Genomic DNA, 15,312 nt, shown 5'->3' with positions numbered 1-15,312 from the left:
CACCTCCCATTTTTAAGTTTGTAAATTACATGAGAGACCATAAAATACATCATTACTGTGATATATATCAATATATATCAATATATATAGCTGGCCTCCCGATGGAGGGCGGCTCTGCTCTGCGGCAAAGGCAGCGAGGCCAGCCGCCTCCCCTGCTGCGCTCAGCTGCCCGGCTCGGCCCCCTCGCCCTCACCTGCCTGGCCGCTGGTGGGCTCCACGTCGACGGGGCGGCTACTGGGAGCGGCCGCGCCTCTCGCCCGACCGCCGGTGCCGGGAACGTGGGCGGGCTCCCCAACTGCCGCGGCGCTGGAACGATCTTAACCAATACATTTTTATGTTTGTTTATTAGTCATATGCGTAGAATTTCTCCTTATTTTCGGTTTAGTGTTTTAGTGTTCACTGTTTTTAGAATAGTGTAATTTTAATTTTGCTAACAATTTGAATGTAGGCCCCTCTTGATCTTGAGGCCCTAGGCTGAAGCCTAGTTAGCCTATAGGAAAATCCGGCCCTGGCTAGCCGTGGGCTAGCTTTCTGGACCTGGCTGCTAAATAAACTTTCCCTGAATCCTGAGAAGTCTAAAACCTGTCATTTTCTGCAAACATTATAGTGAACAGTATCAGGCTGAACACAGAAAGATTTTCCTCTGACAAGAAGATTATTTGGATTTTGGAAAGGTCTGCAGTGAAAAGCCAATGACCTGTAACTTCTTTACAACTCAACAAATCTTCTAATCTTCCGATATACCCAATTGTTTTTACATTTGTCCTTTATTACAGGGAGAATAAAATGAATGATTAAATTATGTATTTATTTCGTTATTTGATTGTGCACCCATGTTATTGTGCATCAAGGTAGCTCTGGCCAGCTCATAATCATAAAAATGATATGTAATGTATATACACATACACATACATACATACCAGTGGTGGGTTTCAAAATTTTTTAGAACCTCTTCTGTAGGTGTGGCCTGCTTTATGAGAGTAACTTGCTGGCCATGTGACCAGGTGGGAGTGGCCAATGTGTAAAATGTGGTGAAACTCACTTAACTCTTGCTTAGCAACCAAAATGTTGGCTCAGGAACTGGCATTGAAGTGTGCAAGTCTTAAAGCTGTCAAGTTTCAAGACCCTCGCACCCCTAACCCTTTAGAGAAAAAAACCCCAGGGGTGTTCAAAGTTGACAGCTTTAAGACTTGTGGACTTCAACTCCCAGAATTCCTCCTCTTGCTCTTCATTTTGGCCCTTGTGACGTTATAAGGGACGAGGGTAACCCCAGGTAAAATGCATTGCAGTAGTTCAGGTGAGAGATGATTGTGGCCTGAATGATTGAGCTCAAGGACTCCTGATCCAGGAAAGGCCATACATGGCGTAATAATTATATAAATTTCAATTCTCAATTCCCTTTCTTCTCTAGAATAAGTGTGGAACCGTGATATAGCTTCATTCATTTGCATGGCAGTAAGTGTAAGTAAAGAACAGACTCTTTGGGTATATGGCATACTTTAATGCCAGGATGAGTCAAGACATTTATTTATTGTCTCCTTTTTGTAATCAACCTAAAACAGAGTAAAACTAACTTTCTTTCTGATTGCTACCCTATTTCAAAACCTGCCAGCACCATCTACTGTTGAATAGCGGGACTGTACCTGAATTTAAAATGATGGGGGAATTTAAAAACAGTTTAATAGCTACTTGATTGGATTTGGATAAGGCTATCCTACAGGAGCAGGAGCGCAAAAATTCAGATGAACATGGGATGGCAGCAAAGTAATAATGAAGACAGACACAGCTCAGCAAGACCAAGAAATAAACTTTACGCAGGTTTGGGAAGTCACAGCTATATCTGCAATTCCAAGGACTGTACAGATGACAATTCAATTTGACCAGAGGAAGAGAGGAAGGCTTAAAAGATAAATGTCCAGTCATCAGAGGTGCTGGCTCCCACGGAAGTCTCACGGAAGGCAGTTGCTTCGCATTTCTCTCGATTGTTTCTCCAGCCAGTTTCAGAAATTCTTGTCCAGATTGCAGCAAAACCTGGGAAAGGGTTCCAGGACTCCTGGTATCCCATGACTCAATTGGTCACTGTTTCTTCCCCTTCCCACCCATGCAGGGAAGGAAAACTTCACTGACTAGTTCTGGTGAGGTTGGGTTTACCAATAGCTGCCTTTTTGTCTTAGGGATTGTTTCCCTTCTCACTTATTCACTCTCTTTTGTCTTCCTTTCCCAAAAGTTTATACCTGTGGGTGCTTTCAGCTCTCCTTTGGCATATAGCTTTTCCTTCCTTCCTTCCTTCCTTCCTTCCTTCCTTCCTTCCTTCCTTCCTTCCTTCCTTCCTTCCTTCCTTCCTTTCTGATGGGGTTCTTCTTTCCCATTTCCTTCATAGGTCCATGGCAGTGGTGGGTTTCAAAAATTGTTGGAACCTACTCTGTGGGTGTGGCCTCCTTTGTGGGAGTGGCTTGCCACCCGTGTGACCGGAAGGGAGTGGCTTGCTGTCCATGTGACCAGATGGGAGTGGCTTGGCGCCCATGTGACCGGATATGAAATTATGAATTAGTACTTAGGTCGGTCCAAGTAGCTATTCAGAAGTTAGTGGTTAGAAGCAATCGTAAAGCAAGATAGGGAATTAAAACCAGAAATATTTTGTTGGCTATTTGAAAGGGAGTATAATATATATTTAATTTAACACATGTTAGCAGCTGCTGGAATTGTGTTTGCACAACAGTGGAAAAACAGAGATATGTAAATGAATAAATATTACAATGTGCAGGAATAAATAAATTGACAATTAAAATCAAGAAGGCTTTGAATACTTTTTCACGTGGGATTGGTTTTAGCAATTGCCAACTAACGGAAACAGAAATTAGAAATCCAAAAGTATGAAAGAAAACACCAATTATGTAAGGAAAGGTCCCTAAAATGTATAGGGAAATATTACTAGATCATTATTAATGCGTAGATAACTAGAGATTACACACCCACCACTGGTGGGTTTCAAAAAATTTGGAAGCTCTTCTGTAGGTGTGGCCTGCTTTCCGGGTCCACTGGTGGAACCTCTTCTAACTGTTTCAGGTTCTGAGAATTTTTTTTATAGTTTGTTGAGAACCAGGAGACTGGTGAATTCTAGTTCCTCCTTAGGCATGAAAGCCGACTGGGTAACTTTGAGCCAGTTATTCTTTCTCAGCCCAACTCACCTCACAGGATTGTTGTTGTGGAGAAAATAAGAGGAGGAAAGAGTATTTGGCATGTTTGCTGTCTTGAATTACTTATAAAAATAATAAAACAAACAAACAATGAACCAGAAGAACATTGGAAAGAGGATTTTTTTTGGTTTGACTTAGTCTTCATCAGCCATCTTAACAGATCAGTGGGGTCAGATTAGCTGTACTGGGAAACCTCCATAAATGTGTTGCTACAATACTGTATTATCATATATAATGTATGTATGTACTTGTTGTGGCCCAGCAGGAGCCGTTGGAGCTGCCACCAGATTCCGACAGCGAGGGGCCCTATGCGTCGGCTCTGGAGGATGTGGAGGACCCTGGACAGAGTTCCGACTCCGAGCAGGGCACAGAGAGGCTGGTTGGCCATCAGGAGGCACCTGAGCTTTGGACCAGTGGGGAGGAGACAAGGGAGTGTGACCCGGACGTCAGCAGTGAGTTATTCCTGGATGCCCGGCACCGAAGAGCTAATAGGCATCAGGAACAGTTGTGCAAGTACAGGAGGTAATTGCACTCAGCTGGTGGTCATTAGGCTCCTCTCCAGACTATAAAAGGACTGCTTGTGCACATGCCCCTTTTGCAGAAGTCAACACAGGAACTAATGTTGGAGAACATTATTGTGAGCTTGGCAGGCTGGATTGCTGCCACGGCTTATCTGTGTTGGATTGCTGCCCAAGCTTGTCTGTGCTGGTTTGCTGCCAAGGACTTGTCTGTCTGTTAATTAAATGTCATAACTTATCTTTGGCTCGGAATGTGTGTTGGTGTGGGACGAGGGGGGTCAGAACAGTACTATATGTATGTGAATTTTTAATACTGTAGAAATGACAAACAAAAGTTGCAAAGTAAGAAAAAGCATAAAGAAAGAAATAGGGGGGGAAATATACAATTATGCCTTCTGGTCTCTTCTTTATTGAGTAATTAGCATCTTAACATCCTGTCTGTGCCTTTTTAGTTCCCAAATCGTCATCATCTTATTGAATTCTAGGTTTTTGTAGCCACTTTGGAGTTTTCGGGTATCTTACAAGAAAACTAATTTCCAGAAATCAATTCACTTTACATTATAATGCCTTTTCAGATTGCCTTTGTAGCACAGCAAGTGGTGGATTTAACTTTCCTTCCACAATTTGAGCCTAGCTGAAACTGTTGGTTATGAGATCCAGACTTCTGCAACTGCAAAGAGGGACTGGACTGAGCACCTTATATACCGCTTCATAGGGCTTTCAGCCCTCTCTAAGCGGTTTACAGAGTCGCATATTGCCCCCAACAACAATCCGGGTCCTCATTTTATCCACCTCGGAAGGATGGAAGGCTGAGTCAACCCTGAGCTGGTGAGATTTGAACAGCCGAACTGCAGAACTGCAGTCAGCTGAAGTAGCCTGCAGTGCTGCATTTAACCACTGCGCCACCTCGGCTCTCGACTTGGCCATGCCCACGTGATCACTTGACCACCGAGCCCCGCCTACTCAGCTGGTCATTAGGGCAGAGAACTGGTTGGTAAATTATTTGAATCCCACCACTGATACGTACTCACTGGGGTGATATGCTGACTCTGTAAACCGCTTAGAGAGGGCTGAAAGCCCTATGAAGCGGTATATAAGTCTAACTGCTATTGCTATGATACCAACTGACAGACATAACTCTTGAACGAGCTACAAAGACTTTGGAGGCTGTAGTGCACATCCCTTCCTCCCCTCCCCTTGAAAAGACGTTATTTATTTCCATGGAAGAGATAGACCTGCCAGTACTTTGAAAGGAAATATTTTTCTGTTCAATGAGACTTACTGCCCCTCTGGAATGAGCTGCCCCCGGAGCCTCGTATAATCCCCGACCTCCGGTCCTTCCGACGCGCCCTAAAATGTCGGCTTTTTCCAGCAAGCTGGCCTGGCCTGAATAAAATAAAATAAATATTGATTGTTGCTAATTTTAATTGAATTTTTTTTTAATGTTATTGTTAATACTTAATCGGGTTTGTTTTTTGGATATTCTATCTAATTTTTTTTTTTACTTTTGTAATATGTGTTTTTTTTTAATGTTGTACATCACCCTGAGTCTTTGGGAGAAGGGTGGCATATAAATCCAATAAACTAACCAAACCAAGCCACCAACCAACCAAAAGTGCTGTAGCTACAAAATATATAATGAATAATAAATATGTGTTATTAAGAGTAGTGTTAACGCCCAGTATTTGTTATTAATGCAAAGAGCTTTCTCCTTCAGAGTTGCCTTTCTAGGAACTCAAAGCTGGTGGCCTTATCTTCCTCCTAACAGGAAGAGTTTTGCCTGCCTGCCTTTTACTACCACTAGTAACAGAAACCTCCTGGGCCCTGACTGGAGGAGGCTTGTAGCAACAGCAACCAACTACACGGAGACCATTTTGCATTCTTTCCGGTGGTCTTTCTCCTTTGAGCCACATCTGTCCCCCAATGCGGTAAGTGATAAAACCTTCTGAATCTCTTATCATCTCAATATGGGGAGGACACCAAAACCTTCACTTCACAGGGAATCTGCCAAATGGATCTAAGCTGGCAAATGGGGTGGAGAATAGGCTGTGGGAGCAAAGTAGAAAGAGGCTTTGAGCGGGCTTCTTTTTCAAGCTTCCTTCACATCAGAAGGCTTTGATGAGGAGAAGATAAAAGTGTCCTGAATTTCTTGTCGCAAAGCAGGGAGAAAAGGGGGAGATGCGTAAGAAGAAAAAGCAGCTCTAGAGGATGTAAGAAAACCCAAGAGGAAGGAAGGAGAGAAGGAGAGAAGAAAGGAGGGAAGGAAGGAGGGAATGAAGGAGAGAAGGAAGGGGGGAAGGGAGGAGGAAAGGAAGGAGAGAAGGAGAGAAGGAAGGAGGGAAGGAAGGAGGGAAGGAGAGAAGAAAGGAGGGAGGGAAGGGGGAAGGAGGGAGGGAAGGGGAAAGGAGGGAGGGAAGGAAGGAGAGAAGGAGAGAAGAAAGGAGGGAAGGAAGGAGGGAATGAAGGAGAGAAGGAAGGGGGAAGGAAGAGGGAAGGAAGGAGGGGAATGAAGGAGAGAAGGAAGGGGGGAAGGAAGGAGGGAAGGAAGGAGGAAGGAAGGAGAGAAGGAGAGAAAAAGGAGGGAGGGAAGGGGGAAGGAGGGAGGGAAGGAGAGAAGGAGAGAAGAAAGGGGGGAGGGAAGGGGGAAGGAGGGAGGGAAGGAAGGAGGGAAGGAAGGAGAGAAGGAGAGAAGAAAGGAGGGAAGGAAGGAGGGAAGGAAGGAAGAGGAAGTAGGATTGTTGTAAGATAAGATGGGTTTATGGATGGTAAGAAAAGCAATTTCAAGTATATTGTCAACTATAGGGGAGAAAAATTGTTACAAATACATATTATTAATAACAGTTATGAGATCATATAATTGTGAATGTATATATATGAGAAATAAAAATTTTAATTAAAAACAAAACCTAAGAGGCACTTGGAGCAGAGGTTGCAAATTGATTTCGGGGGCGGGGAACCCCTCCTAGCAAATTGTAAAACAATTAAAAACAGTAATTACAAAAGATAAGGAAAGATCCATTTTTATTAACATACTGCATGCAATAAGAAGCAGGAAAAAAAGAGCAAAAGCAAGAACAATCCACATTTGAACATTGCCGTAGTGAAGCATGTGAAGAAGAAGAAGAAACCAGAACAACTAAACCTAACCGCGAATAAAAAACCAGCACCATATAAACTGTTCCAGAGACAAAGCGAAAGTGCTTTGTTAGTCGTTAACACAAAAATAAGTTTCATTTTAATTTTTCTAAGTGCTGAACTCTGGTTATACTTTAAGTTTAGTTTATTTCTGTGATTATATATATATATATCTATAATATATATATATATATAATAATTATATATATATATATATATAATATAATATTCACATACATACACACACACACACCACACACAGGTTTCCTTGGATATGGTCTCCTTTCAATGTATGTTATTGTATGGTTCTATATCTTTCATTAATTTCATGAGCTGACGATATAAATATTGTAAAAAAAGAGCGAAAAAGCAAGAACAAATCCACATTTGAACATTACAGTAGTGAAGCACGTGAAGAAGAAGAAACCAGAACAACTAAACTGACGAATAAAAAACCAGCAACAGCAACATATTAAAACTGTTCCCTCTCATGCAGAGATGTTATTAACTTCTTTTTTTTATTCCCTTTGCCTTAATATATTTTAGACGGTGTGTTAAAAATCTATACCGTTACGGGCTCTGGGAAGTCGGGCGGGGGAAGGGAGGTGGGGGGGTTGGGGGGGAGGGTGGGGGAGGGGGGATATATACTATATGTTAGATTTCAACGTTAATGCGATTTCACATATATACTTTCTCTTTAATTTCTCTGTAAAAATAGGACAAGTTGAATACATTGACATATAGTAGAAATACACCAGGGGAGGAGGAGTGGGATGAAGGAAGAGGGGTAGAGAGGGTGGGAGAGAGGATGGGAGGGAGGGTGAGAAGGAGGGAGGGAGTGGACTGGGAGAGAGGAGTGATAGAGGGGGAGGGGAAGTAGGGTAGGGGAATGTTGGAGGGAAGAAGGGAAGTTGGAGGGGGCGAAAGAAAGGGTGTATGGAGGGTCAAAGAGGTACATTGGGTTTCTATTTTGGGGGGTATTGTTGACAAGAGGAATGGCTGTGTTTATTGTTTAATGTTATATGGCCCCGGTTATGCACAGTATATATGTGACTGTACGAAAACTGTTCCAAGACTTGCAGCAAGTCTTTAAGCTTGCAAGGAAAATTAGGTGGGAGAGAACAAAAGCTCAACCCGATTATCACCCAAAGAGGGGAAAAAATGGAAAAGAAACATGGAACTAAAATATTTCATTTGCACGTTGGAATACAGGGGAACATTCAGGGCTGGTTACCTTGCATTCATGTTTTCTAGACAGCATGTCAAGGAAGATTTCAAATACTTCTCTACATGCCAAAAGGTGTGGGCATCCCTTGGCTACAGGGATGGACTCTTGAGTCCTGGAGTCAGAGGTTGGGACTGAGTTTGGTCTTCACCTTCACAGTTGTTCCTGGTGATTTATTCTAGCGTAATTGTTGAAGGACACATTTTCTTAGTTAATAAGCTGCTTCTTTCCATTTCCTTTTAGCCATGCAGGTGAAAACTTGGAAACTCTTCACTGCCTTTCTGTGTTGTATTGGATTCTTCCTGGCTCTTTCAAGTAAGTCTTCTATAGCTAGAATCTCTGCAGAACTTAATCTTGTATTCACCTTGAAGGTCTTTTGCTTGGCTTTCCAAACTGTGACCCAATATGTGCTTTAAGCTACAGCATCTGTTGTGTCATTCAACAGGCTGGTGAGGGACAAGCATTATATCCCAACCAGTGGTGGGATTCAAATAATTTAACAACCGGTTCTGGTTGCTAATGACCATCTGGGTAGGTGGGGCTCGGTGGTCTTATGACGGATGGGCGTGGCCAACTCAATGTCACTCAGGTCGATGGGCGCTTCGCCTTAGCTGTTGCAATGTCATAAGGGTTAACCGGAGAGGCAGTTTCTGTAAGCAGGGCAATAAAGATGAGGCTAGAAACAACACCAGAATGTTTCCTTCCTGCCTTCCTTACAGGATTAGCCCTGTAAAGTGGAAAAAACAAAAGGAGATTTCTTCCAACACGGTTCTCTGAACTGCTTAGAAAGTTACCAACCGGTTCTCCGAATAGGTGCGAACTGGCTGAATCCCACCACTGATCCCAACCTATGTGCAAGAGTCATTTTAGGAAATGCTCCCCTTCGTTTCTGAATTGTCCATATGTGAATAATTGAGTCTTTAAATTAACAACATGAAACCTAGATCTCTTTTCAAGACAGACAATAGCGAAAGTGCTTTGTTAGTCGTAACAAAAAATTAAGTTCATTTTAATTTTTCTAAGTGCTGAATTCTGGTTATACTTTTAATTTTAGTTTATTTCTGCACATATATATATATATACCCAGGTTTCCTTGGATATGGTCTTCTTTCAATGTATGTTTATTGCATGGTTCTATATCTTTCATTTAATTTCATGAGCTGCCAATATAAATATTGTAAATATGATGTACTTGGGAAGAATCTTCAGAAACTACAAACACATTCTTAGTAGTAATAGTAAAGTTATTAAGTCTTCCTGTCTTCTGCACAAGTGGAAGGTCCAGATATTAACAACACATATGAATAAATAAATTACAAGATTGGATGAATTAGGGGACGAACTATTATAATGATAGAATGATATTTTTCAATAAAAAGGGTCTTTCCCAGCTAGCATCCCCACCCCTCTGGTTTGAGACAAGAAAACTTAGAATGCTTCAACCCTCTCTGGTGCCTTTCCATTTCAGAAGAAGTTGCCACTTCTAATCTATACGGATCAGAAAATATCCTGAGAGGGAGTGTTTCGCATTCAGGCCATTATCAGGGCCAACAGAAACCACTGTCATGAGGGGTGAAATAACACATTTCTCAACCATACTATGTAAGGTTTGGATGTTATAAATGCACACTACAAATATGGCCTCAAGAAATTTAACATGAATTCTTGCTTTTGTCCTTGCCATGGCATGCCTGCGAGGAAGGTTAGTTTATACAATAGTGATGGGCCCAAGATCATGAAGATCTTGGAACAAGAGGGTGTTAAATTAGGAACGTTAAATTGGTTCTCTCTGGATTTTAGCATGTTCAGTGGTCAAAGGTCGGAGGATTTGTCTTCCAGTTTAACTTCCCATAGAAAGCAGGGGGGCAATAGCAATAGCAGTGGACTTATATACCGCTTCATAGGGCTTTCAGCCCTCTCTAAGCGGTTTACAGAGAGTCAGCATATTGCCCCCAACAATCTGGGTCCTCATTTTACCCACCTCGGAAGGAGGAAGGCTGAGTCAACCCTGAGCCGGTGAGATTTGAACCGCTGAACTGCTGATCTAGCAGTAGCCTGCAGTGCTGCATTTAACCACTGCGCCACCTTGGCTCTTACTCATTCCGGTTCTTTCCATCTCTAGCAAGGGAAACAAGTGAGCACACTCAGAGGGAGGAAAAACTTCAGGATTCTGGTAGCACCTTTCCCAACATTTTGTTTAAAAGGTATAGCTGTTCTGAGCTGCATCTCACTTTCTCATCTGCATAGAGTGGCTAGATTGAGGGAAGATTTAAATTGGGGCAAAAAAGGGAGGTTATAAGATGCAGGCTACATATGAGACATATGTAGACATCTGGATTTGTGGCAGAGTCTTAGTTTAGCCTCATTGTCCTGTTCTTTTGTTGCTTGCGAGAATCTGCTTCACAATGGATGGCTGTGTTAGGCCAGCAATTATATTCCTTTTAGAATTTTTGGCCTGCCACACTTTCTCTTATTTCATTTTGCTGTTTCTTTAGTATAGTTGATGGGAGGGGGAATAGACAGGAGTAGGATCGTGGAATGTATTGTTATCATTCTTTTCTAGAAGACCAAGGCATCTTTTTGTCTCCATACTTTCACACTGATCGGAAGCAGCTGGGTGTGGATGCCAGCGTGGAAGAAGAAGATTGGACCATGTGATGGATTGTGGGTGTGGGGACAAGATCATGAACTTTTAACTGGGTGGGATTCTGATGTCATTTCCAGAATTGGGATTAACACAGATGTGCCTAAGATGCCTGCTTTATTAAATTGGAACTTTAAGGATCGTTTTGCCTTGGGCTCTGATTTAATTCTACATGATACTTGGAATGCTGACAGGCTGCTTATTTAAATATAGGTCTACTATCCTATACTTGAGAAAATGAAGTGTCACTTACCATTATTGTCTTTAGCTTATTAATAATGTTTTGTGTGATTGAGCTGTGAGCTATAAGGGACAACCAATGGTATTCTGTTCTGTTTCTGTGGTCTGGCTTTTAATAGGTCTTCCCTGAGAACCAATCAGGTTCTATTGATTTGCCCGTTGATTTTGCTGGGTGGATATATTCAGCCTCCTGAATGTCTGGTTTAATTCCATCACTTGAGCATGACCATCAAGTGGGCCAGAACAGATGCCTTTGTAGTGTAATGCCTAGTTGTGGCTTGATTATGTGCTCTGGGTCAAAGCTAGAAGCATGTAGCTATACTGTATATTGCCTATGGGTCCATTGTGTGATTTTACTGTGACTTTAAGAAAGTGGACTCGTTCTGTAGATTATTTGAGGCTAAAGTTGATGATGGGATGGAAGCTATTGTGGTATTGATGGAATTTGGGAAGAAATTCATTTTTTATCAGTCCAGACGGTGAAAACTACCATAAAACTCAAGTAAAGAAGGGGGTAAGAGCTGAGAAAATATAATTCTAGATTAGCTGTGGAAATATTGATACTGAGGAGGCATGTGTGTGCTTTTAATAATATTTAATAAGAAAATGTTCCACTAGAATCCTCCTGATTGATTGATATATATATATATATATATATTATATATATATATATATTATATATATATATATATATATATATATATATTTGCTATGATAGACAAACAGCTAATTTATTCAAGGGTAAATTATGTATTTGCTTCTGAAACAGGTGGTAATCCAAAATTTAAAAGTATTTTAGAAGTTTAGTAATAGAGTTAATCTCCCAGTGCAAAATTTTACAAACACCTTTCTGGATGCCAAGATAGAAGCAAGTTAAAGGTAAAGGTAGATTCCCCTTGCATGTATGTGCTAGTCGTTCCCAACTCTAGGGGGCGGTGCTCATCTCTGTTTCAAAGCCGAGAGCCAGTGCTGTCTGAAGAAGTCTCCGTGGTCATGTGGCCGGCATGACTAAATGCCGAAGGCGCACGGAATGCTGTTACCTTCCCACCAAAATTGGTTCCTAATTTTCTACTTGCATTTTTACATGCTTTAGAACTGCTAGATTGGCAGGTGCTAGAACACACCATTACACAGCGCTAGGGATTAGAACCGCCGAACTACTGACCTTCTGATCGACAAGCTCAACATCCTAGCCACTGAGCCACCACGTCACTCCAGACGCTACCGTAAATAGCTTCCTTTTCTGAATTTTTCATGTGTATTGTTGGGCAAGATCTCAGCTGACTGTGCGAGTGATTTAAACACTTTGGACAAAATCAGAATGAGATTAAGATTAAAATTAAGATTTAGTTTATTTGTATGCCGCCCTTCTCCGGGAGGGACTCAGGGTGGCGAACAACTCAAAAGGGGAAAATGGGATACAAACACAATACACGTAATTAAAATACACAAGAGTCATACAGCCATACAAGTCGAGAGGGGAGGGGAACTCATCAACCCCAGGCCTGTCGGCACAGCCAGGTTTTGACGGCTTTCTGGAAGGCCTGGAGAGAGGTGAGGGTCCGAATCTCCGCGGGGAGTTCATTCCAAAGGGCCGGAGCTGCTACAGAGAAGGCCCTCCCCCGGGTGGTAGCCAGATGGCATTGGCTGGTAGACGGAACCGAGGAGGAGATAATTGGCAGCAGGCGGTCTCTCAAGTACCCAGGTCCAATACCATGAAGGGCTTTATAAGTTACGACTAGCACTTTGAAGCATATCCGGAGACTGATCGGTAACCAGTGCAGCTCGCGGAGGATAGGTGTAACGTGGGTGTACCAAGGTGCACCCACAATCGCTTGCGCGGCTGCATTCTGGATGAGTTGTAGTCTCCGAATACTCTTCAAAGTCTGCCCCATGTAGAGCGCATTGCAGTAGTGACACTATCTTGTTACTTCCTGTTCTTGACACAGTGTGTTTTTCTTGGGTTTTCAGGGGCTCAGGAGAAACACTCAAAGCGCCCTTGAGAGAAGCGGTGAAATTTGGAGACTTTTGTGATGAATTGCACAGCCAGCAACAGCAGCTGTGACATTCAGGAGAGGTCTTCTCGCAACTATGATTATAGAGAACCCGGGCCCACCTGGAAAGCTTTCACTTTCATTGCTACTGAATGGTCACTCAATGCATCTTGTGTTGTGACCTGTAATAATGAACCCAGCTCTTTGGAAAGGATTGTCACAGTTTACCGTAAGTCAAATTCAGCTATGAAAGTCTATCGTTTTGAACATTGCCTACTGTGAAGGAGCCACACTGAAGTTCGGTAGAAGAGAGGGAGAAGTTCTCTCTTCTTTGGGATCAGGCACTTAAATTCAGCAAGATCAGAAAAGAAAATGAGGGCCCGGGAAGCCAAAAGTCAAACCTGAGGGTACAAACCTGCCAGATATAGGGAAGATTTATAGTGTCCAGAAGACGTCCCCCCCAAGCATCTATTAGGAATTTTTTCCCTCACAATTGCAGCAAAATTTTAGATCCCCACCCCCCGGAAAAACTACACTTTGTGGTGGGTTTCAAAAATTGTTCGAACCTACTCTGTGGGTGTGGCCTCCTTTGTGGGAGTGGTTTGCCACCCATGTGACCAGATGGGAGTGGCTTGCCGCCCATGTGACCGGATATGAAGATGCCGACGACACTTGTCAGAACCACCTTAAATTACCTCACACACAGCACTGGCATGCATAAGAATAGGATGCAAACTTGTTTTTCAAAAGGCATCTTTGGTTTGCATTAAAACAACTTCAACACGTGCAATTCATTTTTAAGTCACTTTTTCAGTGCCGTAACTTTGAACCGTCATTAAATGAGCTATTGTTAGTTGAGGACTACTTTTATTCTATCCCAGACATGCTTTGGAAAAATTTTTCCTGAACTGCAATGGAATTAATAATGATTAATAATTTATTTTGTTTTGTTCAGGCCAGGCTGACTTGCTGGAATCCACTTTTAATGTCAATACTTTTTAATTATATTTTAATGTTAGCATTTTTATATAGTGTAGAAACTAATGTGTATTGCTGGTCTTTGACCGTAATAAAGATTTTACTTACTTACTTACTAAGTCCAGAAAAACCATGGTTTACTCATCATCACCTCTCCTCTAAACATTGAAGATGTTTGGCTATATCTTATTCTATTACAGAACCTCCACAGAAGCTTGAGCTGGATCCAGTACCAGAAATGGAAGTGGGCAAGTTGTATAACTTGACATGCCGGGTTTTTGGTGTAGCCCCCATCCGGAACCTCACCGTGACTTTGCTGAAAGAGGAAGAGCAACTTCTGGTAAAGACCTTTGAGGATTACACTCACCCTGAAGCTGGTGTTGTTGTGGTGAACCATAGCATAATAGCTCAGGAAGATGACTACAGCAAGACAATCACCTGCCAAACATCCCTGGATCTGAGACCAATAGGACCACTCCTGAAAACACCTCCCAGGGCAAATCATTATGGACTTTTGGTGAGATCCATCCATTGTTCCAGTTCTGATGTAGACATACTTCATTCTGTAGTTACAGAGTATAACAATTATCCAGTGACGTGCGGTGAGGTTTATGGGTGGTGAGGCAGTCCTCTCCCCGGCACCCCACTGATTAAAGCGCTTCCTTTCGCCCGCCTGAGCTGGCCACTCCAGCGCTATGTCCGCCATTAAACTTTAAAGCCCTGCTGCTGCATCCACCATAGAGCGGGACGTGACACGTCCCGCTGTATGGTGAACGCGGCACCGGGATTTTAAAGTCTTCCACCTTTTAAAGACTATTTTGATTGTCTTCTCAAAGCTTTTGGTGAGCTCCCATTCACTTCCTTTAAAGCAGGTCTTCCCTACCTACCTTTCTAAATGTCCTATAGTGACCACCCTCCAGAATAGCAACAGTTAAGGTCAGACAGAGACGCATGCAAGACCAGGACAAAAAAATAATATGAGACGGAACTGGAACTTGAGGAAAATTAAATGAATTAGAGTTTATAAGAACTCATCAGGGACAACTTGCTTCCAGATGTTGTGAATGCTCCAACACTGGAAATTTTTAAGAAGATGTTGGATGACCATTTGTCTGAAGTGGCGTAGGGTTTCCTGCCTAGGCAGGGGTTGGACTAGAAGACCTCCAAGGTTCCTTCCAACTCTGCTTTTATTCATCCTTTATTTATTTATTTATTTATTTATTTATTTATTTATTAATTTATTAATTTATTATTATTTATTATTAGACATATACCGCTTCATAGGCTTTCAGCCCTCTCTAAGCAGTTTACAAATTTTTAGCAAATTGAGTCAACAACTTGCCCCCACAGTCCGGGTCCTCATTTCACCCACCTCGGAAGG

General features: G+C 42.3%; 1 protein-coding gene across 2 annotated transcripts in view; it reads left to right on the top strand.

Moving 5' to 3' along the window:
• The first annotated feature begins 5,528 nt into the window (after nt 1-5,528).
• Nucleotides 5,529-15,312, top strand: part of LOC116503886 (intercellular adhesion molecule 1-like) — a 16,977-nt gene continuing 7,193 nt past the window's right edge. Inside the window, exons 1-3 of one of the 2 annotated variants that reach the window (XM_032210595.1) lie at nt 5,529-5,642; nt 8,317-8,390; nt 14,132-14,448. In XM_032210595.1, the coding sequence (XP_032066486.1) occupies nt 8,321-8,390; nt 14,132-14,448 (387 nt within the window). In that variant the 5' untranslated portion in view covers nt 5,529-5,642; nt 8,317-8,320. Of the gene's footprint in view, nt 5,643-8,316; nt 8,391-12,930; nt 13,183-14,131; nt 14,449-15,312 lie in introns of those variants that run through there. The other variant, XM_032210594.1, reaches the window with a different exon arrangement.

The sequence above is a fragment of the Thamnophis elegans genome, chromosome 2 (genome assembly GCF_009769535.1).
Source record: "Thamnophis elegans isolate rThaEle1 chromosome 2, rThaEle1.pri, whole genome shotgun sequence".
In the NCBI taxonomy this organism is placed as follows: Eukaryota; Metazoa; Chordata; class Lepidosauria; order Squamata; family Colubridae; genus Thamnophis; species Thamnophis elegans.
Note: the sequence above shows the minus strand (reverse complement) of the source record. Positions and strands in the feature narration are given on the sequence as shown.